We start from the raw sequence: 20,807 nt of genomic DNA, 5'->3' as shown, positions 1-20,807 counted from the left end.
TAATGCATATGTCTAAGAGTTTATGATAAACAGAAAAGTAAAATAGCCTAGTCATAAAATACATGCATCTTCAACTTTAATAGGTGATGTCAAGTAGATTTTCAATTTATACTCCCACCCACCAATAAATTGTGAGAATTGTAGTACATCACTATAACTTGCTATTGTCAGATTTTAAAAATTTGCAGAACATCAAATAGTGTCTCATGTGGTTTCATCTTGCATTTTCCTGATTAGTAATGTAATTGGGCATCTTTTTACATGTTTATAAGCCATTCACTTCCACCCCTGCTATGAAATGCATTTTCATGTCATTTGTTCAGTTTTATGTGGGGTTGTTTGTCTTTCCCCAAATGATTTTTGGGAATTCTTTAAATTTTCTAAATATGAATTTACTGGTTATACACAATTCTGAAACTTAAAATATAACCCTCTTCTGAATGGTGAGGGGAGACATCCACTCTGCTAGATTACTGGATGTCCACATGCAGAAGAACAAAAGTTGACCCAGTACCTCATACTATATATAAAAATTAGCTTAAAATGGATCAAAGAGCTACATGCGAGAGTTAAACAGTAAAACTCTTAGAATAAAACCTAGGTGTAAATCTTTGTGATCTTGAGTAAAGTAGATAAATTGGACTTTGAAACTTTGACACACAAATTTGAAACTTTTGTGTGTCAAGGATGCCAACAAGAAAGTGAGAAGACAACCTGTAGAGTGGGAAAAATATTTGCAAATAATTTTATCTGTTAAGGGCCTTGTATCTAGACTATATAAGGAACTTTTACAACTCACTAATAAAAGGACATAACTAAATTAAAAAACAGACAAAGAATCTGAATAGATATTCCTCTAAAAAATGTGAATATAAACAATAAGTGGATGAAAAGATGCTTAGCATCTTTAGCTGTTAGGGAAATGCAAATCAAAATCACAGTGAGGAAGTACTGCACACTCAGTAAGATGGTATAATTTAAAAAAAAATAGGTGATAACTAGTGTTGATGAGAATTCAGAAAAAAATGGATCTCTCCTACAGACTGTTGATGGGAATGTAAAATGGTCTGGCTCCTTTGGAAAAAGATGTCTAGTTTCTCGAAAGGGTAAACATAGAATTTCCATATGACTCCACAGTTCCTCTCTCGGACATTGTCTTAGCTCAGGCTGCTTTAACAAGATACCATGAGGCATTTATTTCTCACAGTTCTGGCGGCTGGGAAGATCAAGTTTACAGGGTCAAAAGATTTGGTTCCTGGTGAGAACCCCCTTCCTGATTTGTAGATAGCAGTCTTCTCAGTCTGTTCTCTCATGCAGGAGAGAGCAAGCTCTGGTCTCGCCTCCTCCTGTTATAAGGACACTGATCACACCGTGGGGGTCCCACTGTCATGACCTGATTACTTCCTAAAGATGCTACCTCTGAATACCATTGCAATAAGGGTGAGGGTTTCAGCCTGAATTTGGGGCATGGGCAAGGAGACACAGACATTCAGTCCATTATGGGCATTTAGTGAAGAAAAAAGAAAACTATGTCCGGACAAAAATTATGCATGAATGTTCATAGCAGCATAATTCATAATAGCCAAAAAGTGGAAGCAACTCACGTCTATCATCTGATAAATGGATAAATAAAATGTGGTTTATCCATACAGTGGACTGTTATTCAGCTGTTTAAAGTAATGAAATATACATGCTATAACATGGATGAACTTTGAAAATATTGTTTGATTATATGGTTGTGTCCAAAATAGGCAGAAAACAGGCAAGTGATGGCCTAGGGCTGAGGGAGGTGAGAGGTGCAGGGAAGGGAGTGTCTGGCAGTGGGTAAAGCTTTTCTGAGGAGTCAGATCAGAATGATCCAAAACTCACTGTGGTGGTGGTTTTTGCACATAGCTGTGAATATCCTAGAAACCATTGACTTGTAGACTTTGAATGTATAAATTGTATGGTGTGTGGTCATATCTCAATAAAGCCGTTATTTTAAAAAATCTGTCCAAGTAGTGCATGGCATACGAGCCTGGGGTTTGCTAACCCAGACAGAGGATGTCTAGGGGGAATGATCCAGAATGAATGCTGTAAATGGACCCAGGAAGTCAGGGCAGAGACACAGTTCTGCCTTAACTGGAAATGGAGAACAGCCTGGATAAGCTTGGATAATCTCTTTTTTCATTCAGAAACCTCTAGTATAAAATTCAGTTGAGTTGGGTATCTTTGTGGGAACTGTTCTGCTGTGCACAAATTTGTAAATGTGTTTTTAAACTGGTGTTATTTTGGTGGGTGTTTTTTTTTGTTTTTTTTTTTTTTTGCATTTTCTAGTTATCAAATGCTTGTTGGAAAATCTTGAGGAAGAAGTATCTCGGGCTGAAAATTCTCTGCTTCAGGCAGCAGCGTCATTTCCAATGTATGGGCGGGTCCACTGTATAACAGGAGCTTTGCGGAAGCTGCCTCTGAAGTAAGTATATCCATCCCCCTGTCATCTCCTGAATACTCACTTCTGAGCTTTAAACTCCTACTGGAATGTGTCTTGGGAAAGGAACATATTGCCTTAAAGATAATTAAAAATGAAAACATATATACATATACTTTTGTGTCTTACATATTTCATAGATGGCATGATTTTGAAACCCAAATTCCTTTGATCCCTTTTGTCTGTTTCCATCTTGAAAATGTGGTTTTGGCTTTTCGTATAAATTCCTCTAACATTCTTGTTGCAGCCGCCTGCAGTTGGTGAGTGAGTGGAGACCCGTGGTGGAGAAGCTCCTTGTGACCTCCTATAGGCTCTCGGCCGTGGTGTCTCCAGTCATTCAGAGCTCCTCCCCAGAAGGCCTCATCCCCAATGACACTGATGCAGGTCAGTAAACGGAAAAAGCTAGAATTACTGTGTTTTTTCCCTTACTCTTTTCTTCAGAGAAATAGGTAAAATGGGGGACAAAGACATTATTATGACCGGTGATATTTCTGACTATTGGGTAATATTTTTTAACTATAAAAAAATAACCTAAGTAAATAAATAGTCAGGTGGTCAGCAAGGTGCTTCCTTCTCTGGGGTAAATTGGATTTTATAATATTGTCATTTTAGAATACAGCCTACCAGGTTTGTATTCTGGTTGGGACTGGGGAAGCAGGCCATATAAGTTAGAGAGCAGTTGATGGGGTTCAGTCAGAGAAGGCAGCTTGTTAGGAATCTGGGATAGGCAAAGACCACTGGACACAAAGGTCATTTAAATTAAAACAAACAAACAAACAAACTGGAAGAGATGCTCAGAATGTCCAGAATTGAACTCATGAAATTTCATCTTTCTTTCCCTCCCGTCTTATCTTTGCAAACTGTTCTACCAGACACCTGTTTGTGCAAGTCAGGAGCTAGGGCTGCCCGACATCTCCTCTTTACTCCTTATATCTAGCCTATCTCCACTTTCTTTCAGTGGTGCCCCTTAAATATCTGTTACATCTCTTCTTTTATCTGCATCTTCTTACCTTACTGCAGGCTTTTATCCTCTCTTGTTTCCCCACATCTACTCTCATCTCCTTCCATTTCCTTTTTACTACATCCAAAGTAATCTTTTCTAGTCATATCATTTATCATGTTACACATTATCTTTACTTAACCCTTGTGCTCTGCCCATCCCCCTTCCTTTTTATTTAAAACATGTTAGTGGCTAGGTTCTATAATAATTTCACTCCTACTGACTTGCCAGTCTTGTCTCTTAGCACTCTCCCCTTCCCATAGATTTCTCCTTCGTTGGAGTTGTTGCAATTTAACAGGGAGTTTTGTCTATGATTTCCTCCCTTGTACTTGGCACAGTGCCTGGTAGAAGTAGATATCCAGTGAATAGTTGTCATAATGAATAAATCAATGAATAAACAATTGCTGCAAGTATAGGAACTAAATTCAATGCCTGCGATGTCCTAGTGGCACATGTATACAGCAGCCCTCTCTTATCTAAGGGGTAGATGTTCGAAGACCCCCAGTGGATGCCTGACAGTGCAGGTAGTACCCATACTTATGATAACATGGTTTTTCCTAAACAGACATACTCATAAAATTTAACTCATAAGTTAGGCACAGTAAGAGGTTAACAGTGATAACCAGTAATAGTAAGCATTAGTTACTCAGTCGTGTCCAACTCTTTGCATGCCCATAGACTGTAGGCTACTAGGCTCTGCTGACCGTGGCATTTCCCAGAAAGAATACTGGAGTGAGTTGCCATTCCTTTCCCTTGGGGATCTTCCCGACTCAGGGATTGAACCCAGGTCTCCTGCATTGCAGGCAGATTCTTTACCACCTGAGCCACCAGGGAAACTCCAAACCAATAATAATATAGAATAATTATAGCAGTATACTGTAGTAAAAGTTAGGTGGACGTGGTCTCTCTTTCTCTCAAAATATCTTACTGTACTGAGCCCACCCCTTCTTCTTATGATAATGCGAGATGATAAAATGCCTGTGTGATGAGGTGAAGTGAGATGAATGGCAAAGGTATTGTGACTCACTGTTTGTTCAGTTCAGTCGCTCAGTCGTGTCTGACTCTTTGCGACCCCATGAATCACAGCATACCAGGCCTCCCTGTCCATCACCAACTTCCGGAGTTCAAACAGACTCATGTCCATCGAGTCGGTGATGCCATGCAGCCATCTCATCCTGTGTCGTGCCCTTCTCCTCCTGCCCCCAATCCCTCCCAGCATCAGGGTCTTTTCCAATGAGTCAACTCTTCGCATGAGGTGGCCAAAGTATTGGAGCTTTAGCATCAGTCCTTCCAATGAACACCCAGGACTGATCTCCTTTAGAATGGACTGGTTAGATCTCCTTGCAGTCCAAGGGACTCTCAAGAGTCTTCTCCAACACCACAGTTCAAAAGCATCGATTCTTCAGCACTCAGCTTTCTTCACAGTCCAGCTCTCACATTCGTACATGACCACAGGAAAAACCATAGCCTTGACTAGACGGACCTTGTCGGCAAAGCAATGTCTCTGCTTTTGAATAGGCTATCTAGGTTGGTCATAACTTTCCTTCTATCACGATTGACCGCCTGGTGATACATTAGGAGAAGATTACCTGTATCAGTGTTCCTGGATCATCAAGCTCTGACAGTGTTGATGGTAGATGTCAGCTTGCAGATGATGTTGATGGTTGAGGATCCTAGGTGGAATGGAGAAGGCCAGCGTGAGATTTCATCATGCTATTCAGGAAGGCATGCAATTTAAAACTTGTCATTTCTTTATTTTTGACATTTTCCATATAATATTTTCAAATCATGGTTGACCAAGAATAACTGAAACCTGTATAAGGGAGGGGATTGCTGGACCCATACTACAACAGGCCAGAAGTGGTTGACTGTTAAGGATACATACTAGCAAAGTGTTCCTTTGAACATGTAGAAAATCATGAAGCAGATTTGTATTTCATGTTGAAATAAAGTTGGTGAGTGCATTTTGGAACACAGATGAGAGACTTATATTAAAAATACAAACTGAATATATCATAAACACACATGGAATTATATAAAACTTTGCTCTGATAATGAACCTAGAGTTGTGTGCATGCATAGAAAATGTTATGTTTTGTTCATTACTGAAAATGAGCTGGCAGGTTGGTGATGGTTTATGACGTGTGCGTGTGTGCTCAGCTGTGTCCGACTCTTTGCGACCCCATGGACTGTAGCCCGCCAGGTGCCTCTGTCCATGGGATTTCCTAGGCAAGAATACTGGAGTGGGTTGCCATTTCCTTTGTCAGAGTATCTTCCCCACCCAGGGATTGATTCCACGTCTCTTGCATCTCCAGCATTGTGAGGGGCGTTCTTTACCAGCTGATACACCAGTGAAGCCCAGCTTATGATACTAATAAGATATAGTTATAGATTTATTTTGGCTGATAGACTAAATACTAAAACTTTTTGGATTCGTTTTCCTACTTAAGCAGTGCATAGGAATAAATACCATCCAGTCTGATAGCTAATATTTGGATCAGGCAAGTACCAATATATTTTGGATGAGAAATTTGGAATGTTTGTCACCAATTATGGGTAGGGCCTTCAGAGTATGCTAAAATTCTGTTATTAAAGTTTTAAAATATCTTCAACTTAAAAACTCTATAGTTCACTGACTTTTTCTTAATTTTGCATTTTCTTTTTTCCTCTGATTGTCTCCATTTTTCTTGTATCTTTCCCATGTTATCTACTGTGCATTCTGAATTTTTTGGTAAAAGTCTTCCCTGAGCACCACAAAAATGAATGAGTAGGGCTGTTAAAATTTTATTCTAGTTATCCCTCTGTTTTTTCTTAGTTTTTCTGTGGTTTGTTTTGGGGCCAGTGCCGTTTTTTTCATGGCCATCAAAATTTGTTTTGGGCAAAATTTCATGGAAGCCACAAGTGAACGTAAGATGTTGGCTGAATCACTACAAGAGCAGTTTGGGTCTTTGTATTTCCTATAATAATTAAAATATGAGTGTATGTAATAGGTATACAGTAAATACTCATTCTTTTGATTTGTTAATTGGTTTCCTGTTACCTGTTGTTATTTTCCTTAAAAAAATCTGAGCCTGGCTAGTGCTTTCCTACCTCGTCATCCATAAATTCCTTCAGCCCATGTTACTGAACCTCTATGAGGCAGTTTCTGTTCTAGGCATTAGCAACTCAACAGTGAACAAAGTCTTGCATTCATGGAGTTTACATTCCCGAGTCCAGTGAGTGCTTACAAAATAAAAAATGAAGTGAAATATAATAGTAGGACTGTAAATCTTACTTAGAAAGCAGTATGTTGCATACTCATCTCAAAGTCAGCTATGGAGTTTTTATGATATTCCTGGACTAGAAAAGATCGTTTTTGTAGGTGATGGGGTTTCTTATCTGTTTAGAGAAAATTCATTGAAGCGAACTGCTCTTCCTTCATCTGTTTGAGTGCTGTGTTTAAGATTCTTAGACAACACTAAGAAAAGCCATGTCAGGGGGCAGCTTTTGTCTGTGGACAATTTCTCTTGTGTTTTTTGGTCCAATCTTCACCCTACTTAACATATTTGCCGTATTTTCAAACTACATTCAAGTATCATGAAGACTTTATATAAATAATTTTTTACATTATCCACCCTGTGAGTCCTTTCTTATAGTGCTAATCATCAAGAATTAAAAGTTACAAAATTTTGAGGGCAAATGACCCTCAAGGGATACCTGCATCTGATATGGAACTGGGGTTTTATGTAATCTTGTCTTTCTCCCTTAGAGTCAGCAAGCCGCTTGCACAGGATTCTGAATGAGATTCAGCCACGAGATACTAATGATTATTTCAGTCGAGCCAAAATATTGAAAGAATGTGGTAGCTTTGATTTAGAGGACTTGAGTGCCAGTGTACCGAATATTGATACTTCTGCAGAAATCAAAGGTATATGTAAAATCACTACTGGAGTCAATATTTAAGTGACAAAATGTGCAAGATGCTCTTTTCCTGTAGTAAATCAGGGGCTGCAGATGTCTGCAGGACTGTGGAGAAAATAAGGTCTTTTTTGAGCTTATAATGATTTATTTTGGGGAATGAGTTATAAAACTTTTACCAGAAATTGGTGTGCCCCAGCCCAGCGTATAAGGTGCTTCAACAGAAAGCCTTTGAGTCCTGAAACCTCTCTTGACAGCCAGGTGATGTAGGAACAGTGATGCACGGTGAACTTGGGTTTGGGCAGCAGTCCGCTTCTCCCAGCAGTATGGTCTGATGCTGTGAGCGTCCTTATAGTCAGTCAGGCAGCCTTTTAAAGGAAACAAAGTTGTGACTTATTAAAATGTGAGCTACTCTTTTGCACCAGGACTTCAGAATTCAAATTCTTACCGTTTGTTTTCTCAGTTATTCTTTTATAATTTTCTTTAATGCTATAAAAAGTTATCAGAAGCAGTAATATCTTATTGGTTTAGAACATATTCTACATTCTCCACTAGATGGGGATATTGTCTTGTAAAAATTTCTCTCTTTTTTTAAATTATATAAATGTATGCTTGTGATCGTTTCAAATAATTCAGAGGTAAATGCGAGCTAAAAACAAATTAATTTCATTTTTTTTTTCATTTCCTTATTTCCTCTCCAATCCTACTTCTTCCCTTCTAAGTGTGTATGTTTCAGACCTATTTGATGTATTTAAGTGTATGTATTGACACATTATCCTTTGAGTTTAGCAGACTTTTAAAAGACAAAAGGGATTATGTTAAAGAGATTATTTTGTTAACTTACCTTTTAAATTTAATACTTTGTTTTGGATTTTTTAAATGTCAGTACAAAAATATTCTTAAAGCTAGAAAAAGAGTAAAGATTATAGCTAATCGACTATGGAATTTAAATATATTTAAAAAGATAATTTAAAAGATAATTTAAAAAGATAATTTCCTTTGAAAGGAAAGTCGTATCCTGTTATTCTACTGATGTAGCAACCACCCGCACTGAAACAAACAGTAAAGTATATTTATTATAATCATATTTTATGGATGACTGAAAGGCGGAAAGAGTTGATTCCATTAATTTCCAAAAGTTAGAGTTTGGTTTTAGAATACTACTGTTTTTATTTTTCAGTTTACCTTGAATATGGTTATATTAAAGAAAATACTTAGAAGGTGATTCCGACCCATAGCACATGCCCGACAAGTGTTAGTTATTTTCTCCTGAGTAAATATAGCATATGACAAATTGGTTTGTTCAAACAGATTATTCTTGGGGAAATTATGAATAAGCTTGTTCTAAGAAACCTGGGATGTGAGTAATCAAGTGTCTAGTGTTGCAATAGTTTTTTTATTTTTTTAAGGTAAAGAAGGAAAAACATGTGACGTAACTGCTCAGATGGTGCTGGTGTGTTGTTGGAGAAGCATGAAGGAAGTTGCTTTACTCTTAGGCTCGCTGTGCCAGCTTGTACCCATGCGGTCTGTGCCAGAGTCTCGTGATGGATTGTTGACGGTGGAGCAGGTAGGGTAGATGTTGATTCCGCTTGGTATAATCTCTGGTCAAAGCATATATCCCAAACTTTTATTTATAACCCAACTTAAACAAATTTTTTGGAAACATTTTTCTCAAATAAAATCTTACAGATGTCAGCTGAAGAAGGTTCACTAATGTGTAGAAATTAGACCTTGCAATACATTTCCAAACTTTGGCATTTTTAGGAATGTTTTTATTTTTCTATGTTATATAAATAATGATTCTTACCTCACGTTTAACTTCAGTATTATTTGAATTTTTGTGTCTCCATTGAATACACACAAACTTCAAATTTAAATGAAATCATCTGTTTAGTAAAACTCCACAAACCTCTTAAATTTTGGAAAGAAAAAAAATATACATATATAGGTTAATTATGGATCTCATGGTTCTCTCTGCATTGATGATAAAGTTATATAGTTACTTTGGTTTTTTTGGCTGACTTTTATTTTAAGACCACAAAGTTAGTTCACCATCTGGGACTGTTCAAGGGACTTGAGTGCAGTGTTTACAAGAAATTAGCTTACCACAAGCATTTCATTTGGAAATATTTTAGATTTATTAGATTTCTGTTTTTAATTGATTCCCTCTTCCTTTCCATATGGTTTCAACAAATCCATTTCCCACCATTTTCCAGCAAAGATATATAACATGTACTTTCATTTTTAACCTTCTTCAAATAAAGATAATTTTTCCCGTAGGGTGTTACGCCATCTAAGAACAAAACAAATATTGTAGTATGCTAATACTGATTATTTCTATAATAACCATGTGACCAGTACCATGGAAATAATGCTAATATTTTTATTCTCACACTCGCTGTGGCTATAATGTGCTAGCATCTGGTTAACAGCTGGGCATGTGATGTTGCAAGGCTCTGAGATGGAGAGCGGTGAAGGGGAACAGGACGCTGCCAGCTTCATCATGTTCCGTATTCTCTTCCAAATCAAATAGGCGTTAGTGTCCTAGCGTTGCTTGCAGTCCTTGCTGGTGACTGGCTAGAGTGCCAATGCCAACATCTTTGCTGAGGAATCCAGCTATGATTAATGATTACTTCACTGATGTTCACCATCTCACTAAGAAGTAAACATGGGCTAGAGCCCCTTGACTCCTCAGCTTTTCAAGGACAAGTTAAAACATCTAGTTTAGGGGTTTGTTGGCCTGTGTTTTAAAAAAAGAAAATTAAGGGAAACATTGTTTTACTTTTACTGTAACTGAGAAAGACCTGACAGCTTCCTGTGAAAATCATTTTGACTTGGCACCTTTTGTAGGACATCCAAGTCTTATGAAGTTATGTGGGATATCCAGGTTAAAACTGGGAATTAATTTTTAAAAATTGGAAAATAATATAAAATAGCAAGATGTTTGTGACAACAACAACAACAACAAAGAGAGGCTGTTACAAACCAAAGAACTCTTCTGATAACTGTTTTCTTGAATAAGAAATAGAATCCTGTTTTTCTGTGAAATACTCATTTTCATTCTAATGAGGTCTGGTCATTTCTCCATATCACCATTCACATGGCGACCCCACAAATATTTAATGACTGAGTGAGTGAGTGACAGAGTGTGTGTGATAGCACTGTTCTGGCATTGAAACCCTGCCCTCTTTGGAAAACTTGAATCTTGGATCACCTTCAGTTTTACTAAAAAAATTTCAGTTTTTCTAAAAATGTAAAATGCTCCTGAAAGTGTGGGAGCATTGAGACAATGAACTCTAAAGTCACCAAGAAATTAGTGTTATTTGTATTATAGAGGATTCCTGCTTTTAAATGTAAAATTTTGTTCCATGAAATTCCTTTAAACATACTCCCACGTACTTAGTACTTTTAAGAGTTAAAAATATAAACAACAGAGAAGAATGTAGTTTGCACTGGAGTGGCAGGACCAGGCCTAGGGAGTCCACCTTCCTTCCGAGGGCATGGATGCCCTAGTATCACTAGATCTTCTGGGCACATAGTGGCAAAGCTACAGATTTAAGAATCAACAGTGTAGGAGAATGTTACCGCAAGAGACCTGCAGAGACAAAGGTGACTTGCAGACAGAATCCTCCCTGTTTGAGGTGAAAATTGGGAATTTGGAGATTTACTCCTGAGAATCATAAAAACCATGATCTGCTTTTCTCTCAATGGATGAGGGAAGCTGTTCTATAGATCCTGACATATTGATGTTCAGCCTGATGCTTTTCTTGTTCCCCACTCACCCTCGACTCTTGGAAAAGTAATAGGATTGCATTACAACTGGGAATTTGAGGTCTCATTTCTTTTGGAAACTCAGCTCCTTGAAGCCCATCCTGGTTTGACAGCCCTTTGACAACTTCAATCCCCCATGCATAAAGATGCTTTTAACAGGCCAGCAGGTAGTGAAACTCCAATTTGGGGATTTTTGCTGCTGTTCAAGGAGAGGAGCTGGTGCTTGTTTATAATTCTGAGTATATAATTCACAGACTCCTCGCTGGAAGGATCACAGAGATGATATTATCCAGCTCCCTTGCACAAGGGGAGACTGAAGCCTTTGGATGTTACCTCGTTTGCCCAAGATCACAAAGCTGGTTTGTGGCAACTCTGGGATAGGAACCCGATTCTTCTGCTTCCCAGCCTCTGTTCCGACACGACACAGTGCCACCTTTGTTCTGCATGGCTCATTTAATCTTTCTTTAAATTTAATTTTCCCAGCTTCCCATAGCCAACCAGATTTTTGCAAGTAGTGGGTAGTCAGGTAACTTGCCACTGAACTTTTTAGCAAATGAGCCTTCCCTCGATGACTGCTTATGAAGCAGTGTGTCCTCCACGACTTCAGCAAGAGGAAAATGTGTTCATTCAGAGGCACGTCTGACCTTTCTCCTGCGCTGTAATCGTGAAATGAAAGGTTCTTTCATAAGGTCCCTGTCCGAGAGGCAGAGATAAAACCAGCTTTGAGGGATGTAAGTAAGTCGAGACCCTCAGAGTGAGCAGTGCATGCAACCTTATCTTACCACTTCCTGACTGGTTTGTGTCTGGGCTTTGAGCTGGAAGCTTTGCTTGCTACATTGTTGGTTCTTTTTCCATGGGATATTGGATACCGAGTACCCACTGATTTTCTTAAACAACTTCCTCTACCTGGGCCATCAGTTCATCTCTTTATGTACTTCAACTAATATTCCTAAAAAGAAGCTTCTGGGTAGACTTTTTTTTAATATCTGCTTTCCCCTTGCTAGTAATTATTGCCCCAGAAATCACATGAATAAAAATAATTACCTGTTTGAACTATTAGACATGGGCAATTAAAAAAACTCCTACTTTAGATGCTGTTGTAATTTTCATGTACATTTCCTCAGTGCCTTTTGTTTCTGTTTTAGTTTTTGTTAATGAACTACAAATGGGATATATGTTTATTAGTATTCATCAGTCTTCAAGAGATTGTTTCTGTATTTTCTTCTACCAAAGTTTAGTTTTTAGAAATCAATGCAAAGTATTTATTGAACTGTACTGAATGCAGGCTACATGGTTATGTTACTGGGATGTGAAGTTGAGCATGGAATCACATCATTTAGTCAACTATATATTGACTGCCTTACTACGTGAGTTGTGGCAACATTAAGAAATATAATACATGGTTCTCTGACTTCAAAGGGCTTAGAAGTGTAGTAAGAGATTCAAGACAGAATTTCATTGCAGAAAGTCAGACTGAAGGGCAACTGTTAAAGTGGGACATGGTTAAGAATTTGCCAGAAGACAAAGAATAAACGTTCTGATGGGAAGATGCCTGAATACCAGTAAACCATCATCTTTGTTATCATTAAGTGGGAGGACAATGTTTGGGCTTTGAAGAAATCCCAGGTGTTAGTAAGAAATCACAATGGTAGAGAATGTCCAGTGTAAAACGTTATCTTACTGTACTACAAACTTTTATGAACGATTCTGTTTAACCAAAGTGGAATTAGAAACTCCTGTTGACATTCCTAAGGTTGTAAGAAGTGGCTGTGTTTGAGAGTAAACTTGAAGGTTTGAGTGAATGTATGTGTTAGTCGCTCTGTCACGTCTGACTCTGCGACCCCATGGACTGTAGCCCACCAGGCCCTGGTTCATGTGATCCTCCAAGCAGAGGTACTGGAGTGGGTACCATTCCCTTCTCCAGGGGGTCTCCCTGACCCAGGATTCGAGACCACGTCTCCCACATTGCAGGCAGATTCTTTACCATCTGAGCCACCAGGGAAACCCTAAGAATACTGGAGTGGGTAGCCATTCCCTTCTCCAGGGGGTCTCCCTGACCCAGGGTTCGAGACCAGGTCTCCCACATTGCAGGCAGATTCTTTACCATCTGAGCCACCAGAGAAGGTCTAGGGAAATTAATTAAGGTTTTAAGGATTAAGTCTCACTACCTCATGACACAAAATAAAAACAAAAATTGACATCTAGCAATATTGCTTGCCACTCTCTGCCAGGTACTCTGCTAAATGCTTATAGGCATAATCTCATTTATTTCTTAGACTAATCCTGTGAAGTAGGTTCTAGTTTTATCCCCATTTCACAGAGAAGTCTGTTACATAATTAGCTTGTATTGATAAGGAAGCTGAGTAGGGTTCCTAAACCCAGACTTCTTGTCTCCAGAATCCCAGATCCTGACCACTGCACATGCTCTTTGTAGAAATGTCCCACCTGTATACTTGAATCTGTTTTGGCCTTTCTAACTTGTAGTGAAGGGAATTAGCTTTTATTTTTTTTACTGTATTTCTCTCTACTATTTAGATAAAGAACAAATGAAAAATGTATTTACATTTGTCCTTTGTGGAGTTCATGCGTTAGATGAACATTTATATTGCTCCTCTGTTTAGTCTGTTGTTGAATTATAGGTGCCTAGAGATGTGGCATGTTCCCTGTGGAAATTTACACCCTGTAAATCCATAAAGCGTGTTATTTTGTCTATAGAAGTAGGTTTTAATGGAAAGTTAGAACCAGAATATACTAAACTTTAAAAGACAGTGTTGTTCAGTCACTAAGTTGTGTCCAACTTTTTGCTACCCCATGGACTGCAGCACATCAGGCTTCCCTGTCCTTCCCTATCTCCCAGAGTTTGCTCAAATTCAAGTCCATTGAGTCAGTGATGTCATCCAGCCATCTCATCCTCTGTCATCCCCCTCTCTTCTGCCTTCAATCTTTCCCAGCATCAGGGTCTTTTCCAGTGAGTTGGCTGTTTGGATCAGGTGGCCAAAGTATTGGAGCTTCAGCTTCAGCCATCAGTCCTCTCAATGAATATTCAGGGTTGATATCCTTTAGGATTGACTGTTTTGACCTCCTTGCTCTCCAAGGGACTCTCAAGAGTCTTCTCCAGCACCACAGTTCAAAAGCATCAGTTCTTCGGCACTCAGCCTTCTTTATGATCCAACTCTCACATCCATACAGGACTATTGGAAAAACCATAGCTTTGACTATACAGACCTTTGTTGGCAAAGTAATGTCTCTCCTTTTAAACACACTGTCTAGGTTTATCATAGCTTTTCTTTGGTGACCACAACCATCCCCCAAAGAGCTAGTGACTAGAATTTAATTTTAAGACTAGAGATAGGTGGCCTTTAAAAAATTTTTTATTGATACTTTAATTCCCTTTCAAAAAGTCTGAGATATGTATTATTCATTAAGAAAATATTTTATAAAGACATCATCCATGAGAAAAGAAATGTTTTGAGGCTTTCTTGGTGGCTCAGTGGTAAAGAATCCTCCTGCACTACAGGAGACACAGGTTTGGCCCCAGTCTGGTAAGACCCCACATGCCGTGGAGCAGCTAAGCCTGTATACCATGACTATTGAGCCTGTGCTCTAAAGCCTGGGAGCCACACCTAATGAAGCCCGCATGTCCTACAGCCTGTACTCTGCAACAAAAGAAGCCACTGCAGTGAGAAGCTGTGCACTAGCTCCCACTCCCCACAACCAGAGGAAGGCCTGTGTAGTAACGAAGACCCGGCACAGTGAAAAAAAATATAAATAAAAAAGAAAGAAACGTTTTTGTGAACTTTAAATAGGAGGTTAGCATCAAATAGATGAAAAGACAATGAATTTTCAGAGGACTGTTTCATTGTTTTAATTAAATTTAAAAAATTATTTTTCTGATTCTACTATTGTTGTAAGTTTCTGCAGTTAAATATGTTCCCTGTACTCTGTTCATCCAAGGGAAGGCATGGCTCCTTTTCCTTGTCCAGGTACTCATGGACCACTTTGCCAGGTTGACCCCTCCCACTCCTTGTGTGATAGGTACATCCCTTCCTTGCAACCCTGTCTTCTTCCACTGTTTTCTAGCATGAAACCTTGAGGCCATTCAGCTAGGTCTGCTATCAATCACCTGTATAGTCTGTGTTCATATAAAAAGACCCCATGAAGTATCTGGGAGGTAACAGGTACTTAATAAGTGTTTGTTCATTCATTCTAATATCCCAGCTCTTTCTTATATTAGTTATCTTTTTCCATATTGATTCACCCAAGTATAACCTGTTTAAGGTCTAGCCATTAATCTTCAGTTCAGTTCAGTTGCTCAGTTGTGTCCAACTCTTTGCGACCCCATGGACTGCAGCACACCAGCCTTCCCTGCCCATCAACAACTCCTGGAGCCTGCTCAAACTCATGTCCATCGATGCCATCCAGCCATCTCATCCTCTTTCATCCCCTTCTCCTGCCTTCAGTCTTTCCCAGCATCAGGGTGTTTTCCAGTGGGTCAGTTCTTGACATCAAGCCATTAATCCTACTGTAATAATTTATTTCAATGTAAAAAGAACTTTCATTTCTTAGAGCAGTTAAGCTCCTGATAGGTGCCATCCAGCATATTGGTTTTCTCTGAACTGAAAGCCTTCTCAGGACAGATGTCTTGTTTTGTTCTTTGTCTACCCAACACTGAGCTGCTAAGCATTTGACAGAGTGCTAAAGAAGTACTTGCTATCTGATTAATAGAAATATACTCTCTTTAAAGGGAAAAATTCATATTAAGCCTTGATATTACCTAGGTAGGAGTGTTGGGAAATTAAGTGCAAATTGAAATAAGAAAAACTGTCTACTTCTCATGTATATCTTTAGAATCTCATACTGTTTTCTGAGGCCAGGGGTACCTAGGGTTGAGAAGAGAGACCATCTACTTGTCTCATTCACTTTGAGGTCTTTGATTTTATTATATGCTCTTTGGTTTAGGCCCCTTTAAAGGGAATTAAGGTAAAAGAAGCAAGGAACACCTGATCTTTCTTAGAGAACTAGATTGTAAATGCACAGAGAAGCACTTTACTGGGAACATTCGTTTTCCTGAAGTATGTTTTAATATCTGTAATATTAAAAAATTCAGGATATAGAGAGACCCCGTCTCTGTGACTTCGTGTTTTTATTTTTTGTGCCTTAAAACACCTTCTTAGAAATCTTCTTTAGTTTTTCAAGTAATGGAAATGATGGTCATAACCAGTTAAGTAACTGATGTTTCTTTCGGTCCTGTTTTGTAAGGTTATTGAGCTACAGGTCTGTCTTGGGGGTTAAATGCAGATTTAGTGCTGGATAATTCTGTTCAAAATATACTCTGAAATTACATATTGAAGGTAAAAGGATAAGGCTTACCCTGACAGCTAGTGAAAGTCACTCAGTCGTGTCCAACTCTTTGCGACCCCATGGACTATACAGTCCATGGAATTCTCCAGGCCAGGATACTGGAGTGGGTCGCCTTTCCCTTCTCCAGGTGACAACTAGTAGCATGTAGCTTATCAAAAATATTAAAAATTAGGGGTATCATCAGATCTTCACCTGAAAACTTTAGCTGAAGAGCATAACATGCCACTCTTTGATGATATTGAAGTGTTTTAAACTTAAATAGATTTAAAACTTCTGTTGTAGCCTGCTTCTTTAGTTCTTTCTTGACCTCATGTCTGATTCTTATATCTCTAAATGTACCACCCATCTTTCTATAATTGTATATATCTTGAGTTTAGAATATGTCTTTACCTTTTCTCTGTTTGGAAGCCCGTATGGAGCTCACGTTGAACTGAATGGGTTTATAAGTTAAGGGCCTATGCTGAGCTTTTAGATTTATTAACTCACTTTAATACACAATCTATGAGGCAAGTGCTATTATTATTCCCAGTTTATAGATGAGGAGACTGAGGCAGTTGCCCATGGTCACATGTTTAACTGCTCTTTCTACTGTTTATCATCTCTAATGTGTGTAGAACACTAGTCACTGTACTAGGGTAGAAGTTGTTTCTGGATAAACATGTATGAGCTATTTGGGGTAAGCTTACTTTTTCACCATTCTGTGACCTGCTGGGAAGACCTGGATCAAGACGTACTGAGGTTGTATACAGAATCTTGATTTTCTAAAGCTGATCAGCTACCAAATCTTATGGTATAAAAGTACAATCAACCCACTCATTAACAATTCATGCTGTACAGAATCTCATCAGCAACTAATTGTCAGTCATGTCTTCTTTAAAATATATTATCTTATTTATTAATTGTTTAAACTTGCATGGAGAAAGGCAGCATGTAGGAAAGTGATTGGGTAGCATACCGGAAAGCTCCATGCTTCTGACTCAGAGTGAAGCCTGTCAATTTTCAGGGGGCCCTTTGCCCTAAATCTTGCATGGCCATTAACGTGTGTGTGTGTGTGTGTGTGTGTATGTATAAAAAGTTAATTTTTGGAGAATATTGTTTAGTAGGTTGGAGTTTTAGTTTGGGAAGATGAAAAATTCTGTAGATAGATGGTGGTTGTGCAACAAAGTGAATATACTGAACGCCACTGAACTGTAGACCTAAGAATGGTTAAAAAGGTAAAATTTATGTATAGTTTAGCCATAATGGAAAAAAAAATTTTGAAGAGGGAAAAAATAGGTAATTATTTCACCTAGGCCTAGGTGAGTGAAGGTTGTCACTTTTTGTGATTTGCTGTTGGTATTGAATGATATGAGCTAACAGAGAAAACAGCAAGGTCTGTGAAGCTGGCATAGGGAGGCAGGTCTAGCGTAGCTGTTAAACCTTGGTCAACTCTAGAGCCAAATTGCCTAGGTTTATGCACTGTTTCTACCATCTACTTGCTGTGTGACCTTGAATAAGTTACTTGGTCTTTCTGGGCCTCATTTTTCCTCATTGTAAAGTGGAGATAATAATAGTGCTTCTTTCATGGCTTTATTGTGAGAATCAATTGTGATAATGCCAAAATACTTAAAATATTAACTGTTGCATAGTAGGTGCTAAACAGACATCTAGACCTGAGTTCTGAGTGGTTACTGACATAAATACACCTGTCAGTGTAAACCTAAGTTGAATATTTATTTTTTGATTTTGTTTTGAAGGTAAAAGAAATAGGAGATTACTTTAAACAACACCTTTTACAGTCCAGGCACAGAGGAGCATTTGAACTGGCTTACACTGGCTTTGTGAAACTCACTGAAATCCTAAACAGGTAAAACAAAGCAAATATCCCTTTGTGTACATTTTAAAAAGACTACATGTACAAGCCATGTGCTTGAAGTAGAATTTAGCTATGTCTTTTGATGTTTAAAAGAGTAAGACTTAGTTGGCTTCAAAACTCTTGGAAGAAATTGTTTTCTCAGGTTTCGCCATATGATTTACTGCAGATGATGGAGTGAAATGTCCAAACCGAGTTGCTCTCTCATTGAAAGGTGATTTGACGCAAACTCAAAGATCTTACTAAAAATAGCTTTGAAGTTTAACATTTATTTTCATTGAATGAAATCACTGTTTTGTCTGTTTGAAAATTACTTGGCTTGTGGAATAAAATAAGCCCTCCAGTTTTTTGGATTTGTGTGCATTACAGACAGAGAAACACTTAAGGATTTTGTGTTTTTATTTGTAATTTTAACTTGTAGAAAAATGTAAAAGAACAGTAAATAGACCAAAAAGTATAAAAGATTTTCCCACTTACTTGGAAAAATACTCGGGTAGATTTCATATATTTAGCCAAATGTATTTTTTTTTTTTTTTTTACATTATAGGTGCTGGCTGATAATTTCATTCATTCATATAATAGATTTCCTCCAAAGAGCTTGTGAGGAAACCTTAAATTACTTAATGACTAAGTGTTCATGGCAAGTGTTCTCTAAATAAAGGTAGTATTTTCCAAGAAAACATTTCCATTGCCTGGAAACTTTTTGAAATGAAGCATAGTTCTGCCAGCCTTGTAGCCTCAGCAAACATTTTATTTTGGGCCGTTAAGACATCTACTCCTTGAATATTTTTGAAACACTTTTTCACACTCCTGGTAAAAACATTTATAAAACATTTCGACAGTTATGAGCTGCACAGAATATCTTTAAATGATACATTTTTAAATGTCCTTGATATTAAACTGCTGATCTTGAAAATATTTTGTTATCTTTGCAACTCTTTCCAGTGTAGAGATGACTTAAGAATATTTTTTTCTCACAGCACAATCCACTTCACTCCCTTCAAATCAATTAGCAAATGTATGTATTGAACACTAGCTGTGTGTTTAGTCCTATGCTTGGTTTGGAGGTTAAAGTACTTCTTTATGAGACAAGCTTCTTGCTCTCAAAGAGCTTATGGTTTAGTTGGGGAAATAAGCAGGGATGAAATTCAAAATATTTAACAAATGGTATGTCATGGGCACTGACTGGTCAGAACAGACAATGGCTGTAAGCACCCACCATTGCTGTCTGTGTGGATGTGTATTAGCTGAATACAAGCTTGGAAAGTGATACCAAGATACTTGAACAAGATGATCCAATATAATTGTCAAAATTTGGGTGAAATTTGCAAATTCTGTAGGAATAGCAGAGAGAAAGCAAGAGGGATAGGCTCGTAGGGCTTAATGGAGGAGGTAGAGTTTGTGCTAACACATGAGTAAGGTTTAAGTAGATAGGAGGAGAAAGGAGGAGACTTTATAAGTAAATACTGAGAGGCTATAATCAGCCTGGCAGATTGTTAGGTAAGTGAGCCAGCCTGATTGTTGCGGTGGTGGTAGAGTTATTAGGCAGTAACATCCAGTTGAATAGAAAAAGCCTTATTATGTATGGATGCCTAGAAAGCAGAGTCACTATAGTAGGGATGGAAAGAGGCACTGAACATTTTTTAAATCTGAAACAGATCTCAGGTGGCATGTAGAATAGAGAAATAGAAATAATCTATGACACAAGGTCTTAGTTCTGCTGGCAGTGAGATTGTATAAAATTGAATCTCCTTAGTCTCTGGTCTCTTTATCTGTAAAGTAAAGAAGAGAATATTTGCCCTATTGACAGATCTCTCTGGTCTTTCTTATATGGATCAAGTAAAATAGATATTTATGAAGATCCTTTTGCATTATAAAGTTTTCTACAAGTGTAAAACATTATGAGACTGATGTTGGTTATGGTGTTGTTACATCAAAGTAGTTTTACAGTTGGAAGTGTTAGGTTAGATAGATTGTAATGACAGATAGTAGTAAGGAAAGCCTGGCATCAGCTATTGATAATCTAGAGCAGAGGTGATGCAAGCTTTGATGATGGCTTTAGGAATGGAGGGAAAGAAGTGACATCTCAATTAATGTTTAGCTCCATGTAGTAACAACTCTACACAAGACATTTTGAATGCTTAGAAGGGAAGCCGTGGACATCTCTTATTTTATGATTCTATGTGTCAAGAATTAGGGCAGTGCATACCTGAGTGATTCTTCTCCTTGGGGTATTTACTGAATTCAGTTGGTGGTATTCAGCTGACACATGAACTGGTCAGGAGGGTCCAAGACAGATTTATTCACATTACGGCACCTTGGTGGGATAACTAGAAGATAGGGCCTCGTTTGGACTGCATGTGGCCTTTCAGCATGGCGGTCGTAGGGTAGCTGAAATTCTTATATAGCAGCTGGCTTCCTCTAGAGAGAGGTTTCCAAGAGAACCAGGAAGAAACTTC

General features: G+C 38.2%; 1 protein-coding gene across 3 annotated transcripts in view; it reads left to right on the top strand.

The window, feature by feature from the left end:
* Positions 1-20,807, top strand: part of THADA (THADA armadillo repeat containing) — a 328,900-nt gene that overhangs the window by 44,687 nt on the left and 263,406 nt on the right. For 2 of the 3 annotated variants that reach the window (XM_040224708.1, XM_040224707.1), the window contains 5 exons: positions 2,317-2,452; positions 2,715-2,851; positions 7,216-7,374; positions 8,774-8,931; positions 18,233-18,342. In XM_040224708.1, the coding sequence (XP_040080642.1) occupies positions 2,317-2,452; positions 2,715-2,851; positions 7,216-7,374; positions 8,774-8,931; positions 18,233-18,342 (700 nt within the window). Of the gene's footprint in view, positions 1-2,316; positions 2,457-2,714; positions 2,852-7,215; positions 7,375-8,773; positions 8,932-18,232; positions 18,343-20,807 lie in introns of those variants that run through there. The other variant, XM_040224709.1, reaches the window with a different exon arrangement.

The sequence above is a fragment of the Oryx dammah genome, unplaced genomic scaffold, assembly GCF_014754425.2.
Source record: "Oryx dammah isolate SB20612 unplaced genomic scaffold, SCBI_Odam_1.1 HiC_scaffold_25, whole genome shotgun sequence".
Lineage (NCBI taxonomy): Eukaryota > Metazoa > Chordata > Mammalia > Artiodactyla > Bovidae > Oryx > Oryx dammah.
The sequence above is the reverse complement of the archived record's forward strand: the minus strand, read 5'-3'. Positions and strand labels throughout refer to the sequence as shown.